At 47.7% G+C, this 15,372-nt stretch overlaps 1 protein-coding gene across 2 annotated transcripts in view; it reads left to right on the top strand.

The window, feature by feature from the left end:
- The first annotated feature begins 6,949 nt into the window (after positions 1 to 6,949).
- Positions 6,950 to 15,372, top strand: part of LOC128408652 (C-type lectin domain family 2 member B-like) — a 34,597-nt gene continuing 26,174 nt past the window's right edge. For both annotated transcript variants that reach the window (XM_053378632.1, XM_053378630.1), the window contains exons 1-3: positions 6,950 to 7,018; positions 11,869 to 12,036; positions 14,590 to 14,706. In XM_053378632.1, the coding sequence (XP_053234607.1) occupies positions 6,985 to 7,018; positions 11,869 to 12,036; positions 14,590 to 14,706 (319 nt within the window). In that variant the 5' untranslated portion in view covers positions 6,950 to 6,984. The remainder of the gene's footprint in view (positions 7,019 to 11,868; positions 12,037 to 14,589; positions 14,707 to 15,372) is intronic.

Below are 15,372 nucleotides of genomic sequence, written 5' to 3'. Positions count from 1 at the left end.
TATAAAGTAGTTGTGTTCTATGTTATAAATCAAGCACTGCTAATTGTTGTCCCCCATCCCTGGCCATGTTGTTGTTGTTGTTTAGTCGTGTCCGACTTTTCGTGACCCCATGGACCAGAGCACACCAGGCACTCCTGTCTTCCACTGCCTCCCGCAGTTTGGTCAAACTCATGTTGGTAGCTTCGAGAACACGGTCCAACCATCTCATCCTCCGTCGTCCCCTTCTCCTTGTGCCCTCCATCTTTCCCAACATCAGGGTCTTTTCCAGGGAGTCTTCTCTTCTCATGAGGTGGCCAAAGTATTGGAGCCTTAGTATTGGAGGCCATGTATTTCTTATCAATAAAAAATTCAGTATGGCCCATGTAAGTTTTTATTCTTAGCCTGTGGCCCAGAGGAAAAGAAAGAGAACCACTGCTCTAGGGTATATTCCAATGTATGGATATGTTAAAAGTTAAATATTGGTTTCTCTACAAATGCTGTATCTCTGCTTATTAGAAAACTTTCTGCAGTGGTGTCTGCACACAGAAGCCCCTCAGTATTTTCGTTTCTCATTCTGCTTAGCTGGTTATAGTTTAGATTTTGTTAACATTTCTTTTCTCTTTTGTTACATTTTTGACTGGCTGTGTTCGTTACGCAACTTAAAAAAATAATTAGAAAGTAAATAAATTAATAAAAAGATTCCAAAACCCAGTTGGGAAGGTCCTTAACTCAGTAGTATAGCATATACTCAACCTGCAAAAAAAAGAAGTCCCATTTTCAATCCTAGGACAAGGGAGGACAACAAGGACAAATTTTTGCTGGGCATCCAGCCCAGTGAACTATTATGGAGGAGTTAAAAGGTTGCTTGTTATTTTGTGACATTTTGGATTGTATCCTGTTGCTTTTTTTCTTTATTTGAATATATCTGGGTGACATCTGACTGGCCGCTGCAAAAACAGGGTGTTAGTAGACTTGCTTGGCCTCCAGCAGGTTCCTCTCAAGTTCATATTTTTGTCTGCTGCAGAAGATGGCTCATTTCCTGAGCACTTGCAGACATTAAGAGGGTTTGTGCTGTGTGTGGTTTCTGCAGGCAAGTGAAGGCCTCTTTAGGCAGGTTTTGAACACAACAAAAAGTGGTCATTAACTGGTGAGAAGGGGAACGCCCCTCGCAACAGGAGCAAAGCCCAGGGGTCCATCCATGACATGAAATAAAAATCTGCATGGCTGGAACAATGAAGGTGGTTCTTGCTTGCCTGGATGGAAGATGGAGAGATGAGTGGGTGTGTAGAAACCAATGAATATTTTTTGGGGGGGGTCATTTGAATGTAGCCTACTGAACAAAGGTAGGAGTCACATCCCTAGTTTTGCCTCTGACTCACCTGCCCTGGCATACAGATCCAAGAATGCTCTCCATGAAGGGATCCACACACACCCCAGCTGAAAATGGATTCCTACTCCCTGTTTAATGACACCTAGGGGTGGCGCTGTGGGTTAAACCACAGAGCCTAGGACTTGCCGATCAGAAGGTCGGTGGTTCGAATCCCAGTGACGGGGTGAGCTCCCATTGCTCGTTCCCTGCTCCTGCCAACCTAGCAGTTCGAAAGCACATCAAAGTGCAAGTAGATAAATAGGTACCACTCCGGCAGGAAGGTAAACGTGTTTCCGTGCGCTGCTCTGGTTCGCCAGAAGCAGCTTAGTCATGCTGGCCACATGGCCCGGAAGCTGTATGCCGGCTCCCTCTGCCAATAAAGTGAGATGAGTGCCGCAATCCCAGAGTCAGCCACAACCGGACCTAATGGTCAGGGGTCCCTTTACCTTTATCTTTAGGGGTGCCTCCAGGCTCTCAGTATTTTGCATGCCTGGAAATTTAGGTTTGCACAATCAACAGATTAAAGGGGTTAAATTAGGAAGACAAGTCTACTTTTTTTATGACATGAGGGAAATGAGCAAAGGAAGATTTTTTATGCCCTCCAAGCAAACCGGGGATGAATGAAGGATGAATCCTCATTAATGTTTAACCTCCTCACAAACAAATTGGAACAAATGCACAATAAAGACAGGATATAATCTAACTTCCACTTAAGTTTTGTGCAAGCAAATCAGGATGAATCTCCATCATCATCATCATCATCATCATTTATTATTTATACCCCGCCATCTGGCTGGGTTTCCCCAGCCACTCTGGGCGGTTTCCAACAGAATATTAAAATACAATAACCTATTAAACATTAAAAGCTTCCCTAAACAGGGCTGCCTTCAGATGTCTTCTAAAAGTCTGGTAGTTGTTTTTCTCTTTGACATCTGGTGGGAGGGCGTTCCACAGGGCGGGTGCCACTACCGAGAAGGCCCTCTGCCTGGTTCCCTGTAACTTCATCATCATCATCATCATCATCATGCTGCCTTACCATAGTTAAAACAATGCTCAAGTCGGCTTACAACATGACAAGATTTACATAATTACCAACATAACAAAAGTCATAAACAATAAATAAAACACATCAAAAGGTACACAACCAAATGGAAAAGAACTCCCACATAAATCATAAAATCTAAAACTAAAAATACAACTTTAATATCAATAATAATTTAAAATGACATAGATAAAAAATAAAAACAGTATTAAAAAAGGAGCCCTCTCTGTCGAGCAGCAGCAGTCTTTTAGGGAGCCTGTCAAGCCCCACCCCAATCTTCAACAAATAGTTTTGTGCAGGTAATCAAGAGAGAGGGCCATCTCCAACCGACGGTGGTTCAGCCTAACCTGACCCCTAACCTGACTCCTTCGCCCACCAACCAATTTCATCAAGAAGTTTCTTCTAACCATAGGTAGGCAAACTAAGACCTGGGGGCTGGATCCGGCCCAATCCCCTTCTAAATCTGGCCCATGAATGGTCTGGGAATCAACGTCCTTTTACATGAGTAGGATGTGTCCTTTTATTTAAAATGCATCTCTGGGTTATTTGTGGGGCACAGGAATTCATTCTTCCCCCCCAAAAAAATATAGTCCAGCCCCCCACAAGGTCTGAGGGACAGTGGACTGGCCCCCTGCTGAAAATTTTTGCTGACCCCTGTTCTAAAAATATCCCCTGCTGTATGAGAATCTCATTTGATCAAAGGCGGTTAACCTTTTTGCTTAAATCTTTCGGGCAGCAGGTGTGTGTGTTTGAATTATCAGACGAGGGAAGACCTTTTGTGAAGGGAGATTCAGGCTGAATAGCATAACTGTAAAGAAAGCAGCAACCACCGCCACAACAACACACACACAGCTTTTCAAAATCACGACCATTTCATTAGATTTAGCTTAACTTTTGAATGAAAGTTAGCTCCCTCCACAACTCCAATGTAGTTTTGCAGAAGTCTGTTAATTAACTTCAGAAGTGCAACTGCGCCTTAGTTTAATAATCTTTCTCCTTTGGCTGAGAAATTGATCTTTTGGTAGGTATCATTCATTTGGCAGAAAAAGCCTATATAAGGGATTTGTATAATATATGTACAGTGGTACCTCGGGTTAAGAACTTAATTCGTTCTGGAGGTCTGTTCTTAACCTGAAACTGTTATTAACCTGAGGTACCACTTTAGCTAATGGGGCCTCCTGCTGCCGCTGCGCCGCCAGAGCACAATTTCTGTTCTCATCCTAAAGCAAAGTTCTTAACCTGAAGCACTATTTCTGGGTTAGCGGAGTCTGTAACTTGATGCGTATGTAACCTGAAGCGTACGTAACCCAAGGTACCACTGTATATTTCTAATGTTAAAAATGATCCCCCTTAAGATTGTTTCTTAGAGGGCAGGGGAAAATTCCAGGAAAGTTTTTAAAAAATGCACCCATGAAAGTTCCTTTTCTCTGTCTGCCTCCCGTCTTCCAGACTCTTCTTGAAGAGCAAATCAGCATGTGATCTTGGAGCATGGATGGCCACAGAGAAGAGAGAATTATGTATGTTTATTTAATGCAGAGGCCTGTGCTGTTCTTGTTTGGTTTTGTGGTTTTTACACACAGGGAGCCAGAGGGATTTTCCTCTCTTTTTCCTAGTGACTGAGGAGTGTTGTGCAATATTTTGGAACAGGACAAGGGGTTGTTTATAGATTTGGGGAAGGGAATTTGCAAAAGCTTTGCTGTTCACTCCTTGTTTCAACGTGTGGCTTTAGTCACTCTGTTCCAGGGCACCTCCAGGAAATAGGCCTTACCTCTGAGCAGTGGCGTAGCGTGGGTTGTCAGCACCCGGGGCAAGGCAAGTAATTTGCGCCCCCTAACCCGTGGATTTGCGCCCCCTAACCCATGGATTTGCCCTAACCCCAGATGTTGCGCCCGGTGCGGCCGGCCCCCCCTGCACCCCCCACGCTACGCCACTGCCTCTGAGTAGGAGGAGGCAGTGTGTGAGCCAAGTTCCCTCACAGCCACATCAGTCGTCGCCCCACAACTGACTGCACAGAAGTGGTTTTACCATCACCAAGCATGGTTTCAACACAACAAAGAAGGCATGGGGAGGGCTGAATGGGAGCACTTTTTCTATATGTGCGACTACTGCAAACTTTAATGAGAGAGAGCTGAACCAGGGGTAGGCAACCCCAGGCCCATGGACCACAAGCAGCCCACGGTGGTCATTTAACTGAGCCGCCCCCGAACCAAGCTGCCTGCTTGGCGAGTTCCCACACGCTGCACTAAACAGGTGCAGCACAGTGCAGGGACTCACTTCTGTGTCACCAAAAATCTCATCTGCGCAGAAACCGAAAATCTTGCGCATGCACACTCATGCGCACACGCGATCCAGCCCATGGAGGGATCTCCGTTGGAGTGACCAGCCCAGGCGAGGTAAACCTTGCCGACCCCTGGCTGAAACAAACACCACCGTTGGATAAGTCCTAACCATATCTACTCATAAGTAAGTCCAATGGGACTTACCTCCAGGTAAATGAGGCTAGGCCCATGGACTGCAAGAAGATCAAACCTATCCATTCTTAAGGAAATCAGCCCTGAGTGCTCACTGGAAGGACAGATCCTGAAGCTGAGGCTCCAATACTTTGGCCACCTCATGAGAAGAGAAGACTCCCTGAAAAAGACCCTGATGTTGGGAAAGATGGAGGGCACAAGGAGAAGGGGACGGCAGAGGACGAGATGGTTGGACAGTGTTCTCGAAGCTACCAGCATGAGTCTGACCAAACTGCGGGAGGCAGTGGAAGACAGGAGTGCCTGGTGTGCTCTGGTCCATGGGGTCATGAAGAGTCGGACACGACTAAATGACTAAACAACAGCAACAACAACAAATGAGGCTAGGATGCCAGTCAAAGCAAGCAGAGTAAAAGCTGGACTGCCTCCTCCCAATTTTCCAATGGATCTCCGGGGCAAACAGACTTAAGGGAGAGCAGGGCAGCCACCCACAGCCCCAACCACTTACCCAAATACATTGGGGGCAAAAATATGTCTACTTAGAATTAAGTCCTATTGAATTCAGTGGCACTTACTTCCATGCAACTGGGGTTCCTTCTTCGATGGAATTTCTTTCCCAGAGGCCTGTCTCCTTCTCTTCCTGCTGCCACTCGTTTCCCCTCCGGATTTGCTCTTTCCTTTCTATGCCTTTTCAGCAGGCAGAAAACCGAGAGGTGCAGCTTCTCCCCACCACCACCACCACCACTTGGGAGAAGGCAGCAGCAGTTTGATTTCTGCTTGGGAAGCGATCTGATGGCTGGGCGAGCCCCTTCTCCATAGCAGAGAAAGCAGCAAAGAGGAGCAACTTCCGGCAAGAGGCCTGGGGGTTATAGCAGGGTCCAGAGTCCACCCAAAGGGAACTCGGCTCCTAGGCTAGGAGTTGGCTCCTATGCTCCTTAAAGGTAAAGGGACCCCTGACCATTAGGTCCAGTTGTGGCCGATTCTGGAGTTGCGGTGAGAGCCAGTGTGGTGTAGTGGTTAAGAGCGGTAGTCTTGTAATCTGGGGAACCGGGTTCACGTCTTTGCTCCTCCACATGCAGCTGCTGGGTGACCTTGGGCCAGTCACACTTCTTTGAAGTCTCTCAGCCCCACTCACCTCACAGAGTGTTTGTTGTGGGGGAGGAAGGGAAAGGAGAATGTTAGCCGCTTTGAGACTCCTGAAGGGGAGTGAAAGGCGGGATATCAAATCCAAACTCCTCCTCCTCCTCCTCCTCCTCCTCCTCCTCTTCTTCTTCTTCTTCTTCTTCTTCTTCTTCTTCTTCTTGCTTTATTGGCCGAGGGAGCCGGCGTACAGCTTCCAGGTCAAGTGGCCAGCATGACTAAGCCACTTCTGGCAAACCAGAGCAGCGCACGGAAACGCCATTTACCTTCCCGCCGGATCCATACCTATTTATCTACTTGCACTTTGACGTGCTTTCGAACTGCTAGGTTGGCAGGAGCAGGGACCGAGCAACGGAAGCTCACCCCGTCGCGGGGATTCGAACTGCCAACCTTCTGATCGGCAAGTCCTAGGCTCTGTGGTTTAACCTACAGCGCCACCCGCGTCCCCCTAAAGCATTAACTAGGCTTTTGGAAGGAGCAATGCCACAACCGCAGGTGAAAATGGGGGCAATCAAGGCAGAACCAAAGGAGCCTTTACAGAAATAGAATTGTAGAATTGGAAAGGGCCCTAGGGTCATCTAGTCCAACCCCCTACAATGCAGGAATCTCAGCTAAAGCATCCATGGCAGGTGGCCATCCAAGCTTTGCCTAAAAACCTCCAAGGAAGGAGAGTCCACCGCCTCTACTGTCTTCCACTTTCTCCTACTGTCAGAAAGTTCTTTCTGATATTTCATCACAGGAACGCAAAAGCCTGTAACATTTTCACCAAAGACTTCAGGCTGTTTTGTTTGGGCGGCTGCCCAGTCCAGAAAAACCACAGAAAGGAAAAACGCGTGGGCGTGGGTTTCCCCGATCACATCAGTCCACACATTTACGCTAACTTGTCTCCGTATGGGGTGAGTTGAAGGCGGGGACAGGACGGGGGGGGGAGTGTTGCTACCCCATCCCGGGTCACGTTTCTTTCCTCGCGGCAAAGCGGCTGTTGGATGGGGAATAGAAGGAAGGCTGCGATCCAACCAAGTAAGTCAGGGTCTTTTCCCATAACCCAACGTAGTGACGGGACAGGCGAGTCTGAATCTCCACGTGCTTTCGCGGTCTGGAGTGGGGGCCGGGGAAAAGCAAAAGCCCGTGGCTGTTTGCCACGAGCCTTGTCCCAGAGGAAAGCCCGGCTGCAGCAGCTCTGCGCGCCCGCCGTTGCTGGGATAACTAGAAGTCCCATGCTGCCGAGGCGATGGGACTTCTGAGTAGTCCTGCGGAACGCTAGTCCACTGGGTCTACTTTGGAGTAGGACTGGCATAGCAGCCAACTGCTGGGGGGGCAGCTGACCCCCAAAGCAAGTAAATAAATAAAAATACTTAAGTAACTGGACAATTGCGCTGCGGATAACTCGGTTCTTCCCCCTCCCCCAGCATAAAGCCTGCCCCCTCCATGGGTCGAGGCCCCTTGCTCCCCCCATAAAATATTTGAGGGGGCTGGGTTCCCCCCAAAATGGATGAGCATTGCCATTCAAATGGTGTGTGTGTTGTGATCATTTTTGTGCCCCCCCCTCCATATTTTATTCAAGTCAGCATCCTTACCTAGGACTCTGCCTTACACCGAGTGCATCAAACTCAGTCTTGTCTACACGGGCTGGCAGCAGTTCTTCAGAGTTTCAGAGGTGGGGGGGTATTCCCAGCCCTACTTTTGTTGCTGGGGGTCGCATCTGGGCCCTTGTGCGTGCAAAGCTGGTGCTCCGCTGCTAAGCGAGGGCCCTGCCCAGTTCAGACGTTCCAGGAGGGTCTCCCTTTCCCAATTCAGGAAGAGTGGTTGATTCAAATGCTAAGGGCTATTGTCAGCGGACTTTGGGCAAAGAGAACCGAGGATCCCCGCGTCCGCTTCGCCTCCTCCTTGATAGGAAGTTTAGTGTAGGCGCTGCGGGTTCTGGGCTCCCCAACTCCTTTCCACGACTTTCTTTCTCTCTTGATTTGTGTGTGCAGGGGTGCAAACTTGAATTATTATTATTATTATTATTATTATTATTATTATTATTATTATTAATTTATTTATTTATTTATACCCCTCCCATCCCCAGCCACTCTGGGCAGCTTCCAACAGAATATTAAAATACAATAACCCATTAAACATTAAAAGCTTCCCTAAACAGGGCTGCCTTCAGATGTCGTCTAAAAGTCTGGTAGTTGTTTTTCTCTTGACATCTGGTGGGAGGGCGTTCCACAGGGCAGGTGCCACTACAGAGAAGGCCCTCTGCCTGGTTCCCTGTAACTTGGCTTCTCGCAAGGAGGGAACCGCCAGAAGGCCCTCAGCGCTGGACCTCAGTGTCCGGCAGAACGATGGGGGTGGAGACGCTCCTTCAGGTATACTGGACTGAGGCCGTTTAGGGGTTTAAAGGTCAGCACCAACATTTTGAATTGTGCTTGGAAACGTACTGTGAGCCAGTGTAAGTCTTTCAAGACCGGTGTTATATGGTCTCGGTGGCCACTCCCAGTCACCAGTCTAGCTGCCGCATTCTGGATTAGTTGTAGTTTCCGGGTCACCTTCAAAGGTAGCCCCACATAGAGCGCATTGCAGTAGTCCAAGCGAGAGATGACTAGAGTATGCACCACTCTGGCGAGGCAGTCCGCAGGCAGATAGAGTCTCAGCCTGCGTACCAGATGGAGCTGATAAACAGCTGCCCTGGACACAGAATTGACCTGTGCCTCCATGGACGGCTGTGTGTCCAGAATGACTCCCAGGTTGCGCACCTGGTCCTTCAGGGGCACAGTTACCCTATTCAGGACCAAGGAGTCCTCCACACCAGCCCGCCCCCTGTCCCCCCAAAACAGTACTTCTGTCTTGTCAGGATTCGACCTCAATCTGTTAGCCGCCATCTATCATCCAACCGCCTCCAGACACTCACACAGGACCTTCACCGCCTTCACTGGTTCTGATTTGAAAGAGAATAAAATATTGGGGGGGGGGAGGTAAGCCCCGCTCCACATAGTCAATCACATGATTGGGTACACCCACACTATTTGAATTGCAATGCCCATCAACTTGGGGGGGGTGGGGTGCGGCCCTCTAAAATATTCCATGGGTGTGGGGGACAAACACCCCTCTGCCCCTAGGACTTTGCTCCTGTGTGTGCGTGTAGATTCCAGATCAGCTGTTATTACACCTGTCATTCATTCATTCATTCATTCATTCATTTTCCCCCTGTGAACTAAAGGCGGAGTGGAAATAGCGCTTCCCGCTATCCTTCAGGATAAGATGTCCCTTCCATGTGACACCTAACACCACCCACTCACGTCCGCCTGCGGTTGTTTCTTCTGTCTAAAGAAGAAAAGAGTTTTGAAGTTCCGGTTTTCTGCACACACGCGCGCTTGCGCCCAGGCGTACACTCCGCGCCGCCCTTTCCTTTCCTACCCGAGGCAGAGCACCATTGAGCCGAGCAGCGGCAAAGGCAGCCCTCTTCTAACAGGTCGGTAGGTGATGAGCCTGTGCGCGCGGCCGGGGCGAGTCTCTTTTCTCTTTTCTCTTAACTTGCAAATCTCCTCCAGTTGCCACTTGCTTCAACTACTTTCTTCCTTTCTGAACTTTTATCCGGGATGGGAGGTGGGGAGAAGTCTTGTTCAAAACGATGGGGATTTCCGAGCAAACATTCGAGCAGGAGGAACATTAAGAGGAATGCCATTTAAGAAGAGAAATTTAAAAAAAAAAAAAAGTTTCGTGCATTTGATGCCAATTGGTTTATGTTCATTTCTTTTATTAACTCTCACCCAGAGGAACCTACACCCTCTGTAACACATACATATTTGGGGCTTAACTGAACATGCTGCTATAATTCTCTGCCTTAAACACATCGTCATTGTATTTTGCTTTGTATCTGGTGATCAATACCCATTGTTTGTGTTGTTTCGTGTTATTCTGAATGAAAACGATATTGTTTTTAGAATTGCATAATATTATTTAAGAGATTTGCACTTTCTGCTGAAACTTGCAATTTCTCACAATAGAGTAATGAGCCGCCTTTCGTGTAATGAAAGTTAGCAGTGGTTACTTCAAAGATTTGGTATAAGGTGGGGAATTCCAAACTCCACTTACCTGCTCAATTCCTTGAGTAACCTCGGGCCAGTCACTGTCTCTCACTTTCAGCCCCGCCAACCTCAGAGTCCTTTGCCAAAGTTCAGTAGGTAGGGAAGTTGCACTGAACTCCTTGGAATAACTTAGGGTGGGAAAGCAATATATGAACATCTGGACAATTTGTGAGGTTCTGTTGCTGTGAAGGTTTTATTATTGGTTTTTTATTGTTTGTTGCAGTTTTGAAAGGGGGGGAAGCTACCCTTAACCAAGACTTAGGAGCAACAGGGGCAACCTCACAAGTGATGGCCATCTGTCATGGAAGCTTTTTAGCCGCGATTCCTTCATTGCAGGGGGTTGGACTAGGTTAGTGTTTCCCAACCTTGTGCCTCCAGTGTTTTTGGACTACAATTCCCATCATCCCTTGCCACTGGTCTTGCAAGTCAGGGATGATGGGAGTTGTAGTTCAAAAACAGCTGGAGGCACAAGGTTGGGAAACACTGGAGATGACCCTTGGGTCCCTTCCAACTAAGATTCTTCGATTCTGCTCTTGGTTAACTGAGGAGGCCAGTTAACCATGCGGGCTTTCTATGCCTCAGCTGTTTGTGACAAGCAGATCTTCAACAGGTTCAGCTTCCTCACCTGTTGATTGGCTGTCTTCCTAACCCAAGGAAATAATGGACCAGTTGTAAAAAAGAAGACAAGCCTAGTGTTCTGCCTGCTTTAAATATGCTGCTAGGTGCACCATCACCAAAAGGAGCTGCTGCCCATTCCTTCTTGCAAATGGTTAATCATGATGTCTCTGTGTTATCTGAAAGTACAGTGGTACCTCGGGTTACAGACACTTCAGGTTACAGACTCTACTAACCCAGAAATAGTACCTTGGGTTAAGAACTTTGCTTCAGGATGAGAACAGAAATCGCTTGGCAGTGGCACGGCGGCAGCAGGAGGCCCCATTAGCTAAAGTGGTGCTTTTTAACTCTACATTTAATAGCATGCTTAAGATATTATATTGTGTTTTATGTGCTCTGGTTTTTTCCTATCTTCTCTACTGGTTATTGACTGAAATAGATAGAAGATAGATAGATAGATAGATGATAGATAGATAGATAGATAGATGATAGATAGATAGATAGATAGATAGATGATAGATAGATAGATAGATAGATAGATAGATGATAGATAGATAGATAGATAGATAGATAGATAGATAGATAGATAGATAGATGATAGATAGATAGATGATAGATATACATTTATAAAGAAACATTTTTTCAATTCTTTAATTTTGCAAGATTAAAACGGTTAACCAATTAATGATGAAAGACAGAAAGCAAAACCCACACTGACCCATCTCAAATCACTGCTCGTAACATGTCAATGGTGGATTTGCTGGATAAATACTCTGTGTTTCTGAACTGCCAGAATAGCACCCTCTCAAGTAGCAGGGCATTGACCCACTCGGCAGGCCAGTATCTGCCCATAAGAGCCTAAGAAGATGAGCCCCGCCAGACCAGATCAGTGACCCATGTGGTCTAGCATCCTCTTCTCCCAGCCAGCAGCCAGATGTTTGTGGGAAGCCCACATGCAAGATGGGAATGCAACACCCCAACTCCCCACTGGTGCTCCCCAGCAACTCATCTTCCTCAACAATGAGCTACCAGTTGGCCATCAATGAGGTTAAGGTGAAATCAGAATTGTGGGATACCTGATATTGGATCCAATATCTGGAAAGTGTGTGTGTGTGTGTGTGTTGGTGGCCTCAGTTCACAAGCTAGTTCCTTTCTGCTGGCTTCATTTTGTTTCTATTTCAGGTGACCTAAGACCAGAAGCTTTGTGCGCAACCAAAATTGCCCCTGGAGTGCAATTTTTCTCAGAAATGTCTGTGTCTGAAAGAGATCACATGACAGTCCAAGACGATCACGACCAGGCGGAGTCTACCTTTGTCTCCAATGGACCCACTGCTGAAAGGCAAGGAGCAGGTAACTGTGGCCTCCCTATTTGCCACTAAGGCATTTGGAGCGGAGATGAGCAACTGGTGGCCTTCCAGATGTTGTCAGACCACAGCTCCCAACCAACCCCAGCCTATTGGCCATGCTGGCTGGGGATGCTGGCAGTCTAACAACATCTAAAGGGGCACAGATTCTCCATCCCTGATTTGGAGCAACCAGCAGCTGCCTGTGCGAAAAGATTCTGCTCTAGGAAATAACAGCTGGATTTAGGAGTACATTGGTACTTATTTTTCTGATATCAGTCCTAACCCTGGAGAGCTGCTGCCAGTAGACCATTCTCAGCTGGGTGGGCCAAGGGATTGACTCAGTATAAGGCAGATTCCCAAGTTCTGCTGGCATTGGAGGCAGCTGGAGACTTGGGAGCGTAGCAATCTGCCTTCTACAAGCATTGGTCCATTACAGTGGTACCTCAGATTACATACGCTTCAGGTTACAGACACTTCAGTTTACAGATTCTGCTAACCCAGAAATAGTACCTCGGGTTAAGAACTTTGCTTCAGGATGAGAACAGAAATCGGCGGGGCGGCAGCGGGAGGCCCCATTAGCTAAAGTGGTGCTTCAGGTTAAGAACAGTTTCAGGTTAAGAACGGACCTCCGGAACGAATTAAGTACTTAACCCGAGGTACCACTGTAGTTCAGTGTTGCTACACCTCAGATGCAAAGAAAGCCATTATAGCAGAAATTCTGGTCATACTCTTGCATGTAAGCCTTAGGCCAATTAAGCTCAAATAACACTCAGCTACAGTATTTGGGCCTGGAATAGAAACCATCAAAACGCAACGCAGTCGTACACCACACACTATTCATTGGATTAAGGTGGTGATAGAGCGGATTGAGTTGCCATCCGATCCCTCAGTGGCAAAAAATAACTGGCGTCTTACAAACTTGCAAACTTTCCAACAAGTATAAACTTCCATTCTCCAGCTAATCACTAAACTTTTCCAGGTCAAGGAAGAGGGGTATCTTAAGCATATGCGACGCTGGGGTGCAAAGATCTGCCTAGTGCCCCTAGATTGCCCAGAGTTGACAACCTTTTTTTAGGGAGGGACCCCAAAGTTCTTCACCTTTTTAAAGGAAATGGTTGTTTACCTTTAGAATGATTGTGGCACACAGGGACTCACAACGCCAACCAATGGGGGTGCCAGCGCCCCACACACAGGGGCGTACGAAGGTGGGCGCAGGTTCCATGCTGGAGGGGGACAAAATGTTGGGCGGCACAGTCGCCGCACTGTCCACCCGCTGCCTCCCCCCCCCCGCTGCAGGGTGGCTAACTGTTGATTTCTGAACTTTGAATTTTATTGTTATTCGTTTTTTTATACTGTATTTTATGCTGCTTTTACAATGAAGTGTTTTAAATTTGTTGTTATCTGCCCTGAGCACACTTTTTGAACTGGGAAGGGTGGGGTATAAATAAATAAATAAAAATTATTATTATTATTATTATTATTATTATTATTATTAAGATGGAAAAATTTAGTGAGTAGCTGGAGAAGGAGGTGGATGTCTCTACAGTAAAAATGTGTTTATACTTGTGGGAAAGCTTGCACTTTGCTCACAATAAGATGCCAGCTATTGCTCCTGGTAAGTTTCCCCTTATGTTTCCGGCTTAAAACAATAATACAACACTCTTCATTAAAAGTAACAGAAATGTTGTATTTGACTGCTTCAGTGATGTTACATTCCACAATCAGCAGCCTCTGCACCCTGCCCCCCCCCGCCCCCGGGCATGTCAGCACATGTCTGTCAGCGAAAGAGACTGGGTGAGCATGGAGGGCTCCCTCAGTGCGCTCACGCACTGCCAGTGTAGAACATGAAGCAAAAATGATTCCCCCCCCCACACCCTTGTAGATGCACTTGATTTCTTTTTAAAGGGGCCAGCCCTAGCAAGCCTGCCAATTGGACTATGCTGTAAGCAGCAAAATGTCTTGGGCTGACACAGTGACCCTGACTCTGGTGGCTGTGTGTCCTACCTGGCAGAGTACAGTCCTCTACTTCGTAATGGCTGCTGTTCATTTGGGAGGGCTGGGTTAAAGACAAGAGTGAAGACTAGAAAAGTCTGAAACTCTTGCCATTTCCCCACCCTTTGGGTATAAGCTAATGCAACATATCACCCCACGCACCTACCCAATCCTTTTTGTTGGAGCAGGCAAGGAGTGCTGATGTGTCTTCTTCTCCCCCACGCCTTTTGTGGTTAGGACACAATGAGTATGCAGGTGTTTTACGCCGGCACAGCGGCGTAGCTAGCCGCTCGGGTGCCTGGCACGGGGGCATGTCCTGCAGCCAGGGGCGAAGCGAGCCACCCCTGGGGGCAGGGTGAGCCTCTCCGATGCTTGGAGCCTCTCCGCCGCCTCCCCCTTAGCTGTAGGGTGGCTGAGGGAGAGGCAGTAGGCAGACGCAAGTTCCACGCTGCCATTTCAGGCAGCACGGAACCTGCAGGCGCCTAAGCCACCACGTCACTCCTAAAAAGTTCCCTGAGCCCAATTTTTTAAAAAAACTCATTTTGTCACCCTCCCCCCCCCCCAGTGACGACACCCGGGGTGGACCGCACCCCCTGCACCCGCCCTTCTCCGCAGACCATCTTCATCATCATCCTCATTGTCATTAATGTCATCCTCATCATTCTCCTTGGCACTGGAGCTGGTAAGTAGTCCAACTGTCCATGCTGCTGTCTTGATACATTTTTCCTTTGACCTTCCCCCCCCCCATTCCCTTAGTCAGGTAGCTTCCGCTACTAGGTCTGAATTACAGATCTGGCCCTTCCCCCTGGATTTCAGCCATTGCCACAGCCTTGCTGCCTGCCAGTCTCTGTGCTGCGGCCAGCCTGCCACCAGCTTTCCATAGTGCAGCTATGAGATGGTACCCAGTATCAATACATGACTGAAGCTTCCTATTATTACAAGTTTTGGGTGGGTGGGTGGGAAGCAAGACCTCCTCAAACCCTTAGACTTGGTAAAAGTTAGAAAATCAAATTTGGTTGAAAACTGAACCCTGTGGACTCAGCAGGGATAGTGGAGATCAGCCATTACGGAACAAAAATGAGTCACTGAGACAAAGGGAGTGGCTCTGACCACAGAGCACAGAGAAGAAGGTTGCTGGGGCAAGCAGGCATGATGTCAGAGAAGAATTGTAGGAAAGATGGAGCAAGCAGACACAAAGGGGAAAGTCCTCTGCAAGGGCTGCTGGGAAGAAGGAGGAGGAGTTTCGACTTGATATTCCTCCTTTCACTCCCCTTAAGGAGTCTCAAAGTGGCTAACAATCTCCTTTCACAGAATGCCGCTGCAAGGCTCCTTAGGGGGTCCTTGCCAT

Source organism: Podarcis raffonei, chromosome 2 (genome assembly GCF_027172205.1).
Source record: "Podarcis raffonei isolate rPodRaf1 chromosome 2, rPodRaf1.pri, whole genome shotgun sequence".
Taxonomy (NCBI): Eukaryota; Metazoa; Chordata; class Lepidosauria; order Squamata; family Lacertidae; genus Podarcis; species Podarcis raffonei.
Note: the sequence above shows the minus strand (reverse complement) of the source record. Positions and strands in the feature narration are given on the sequence as shown.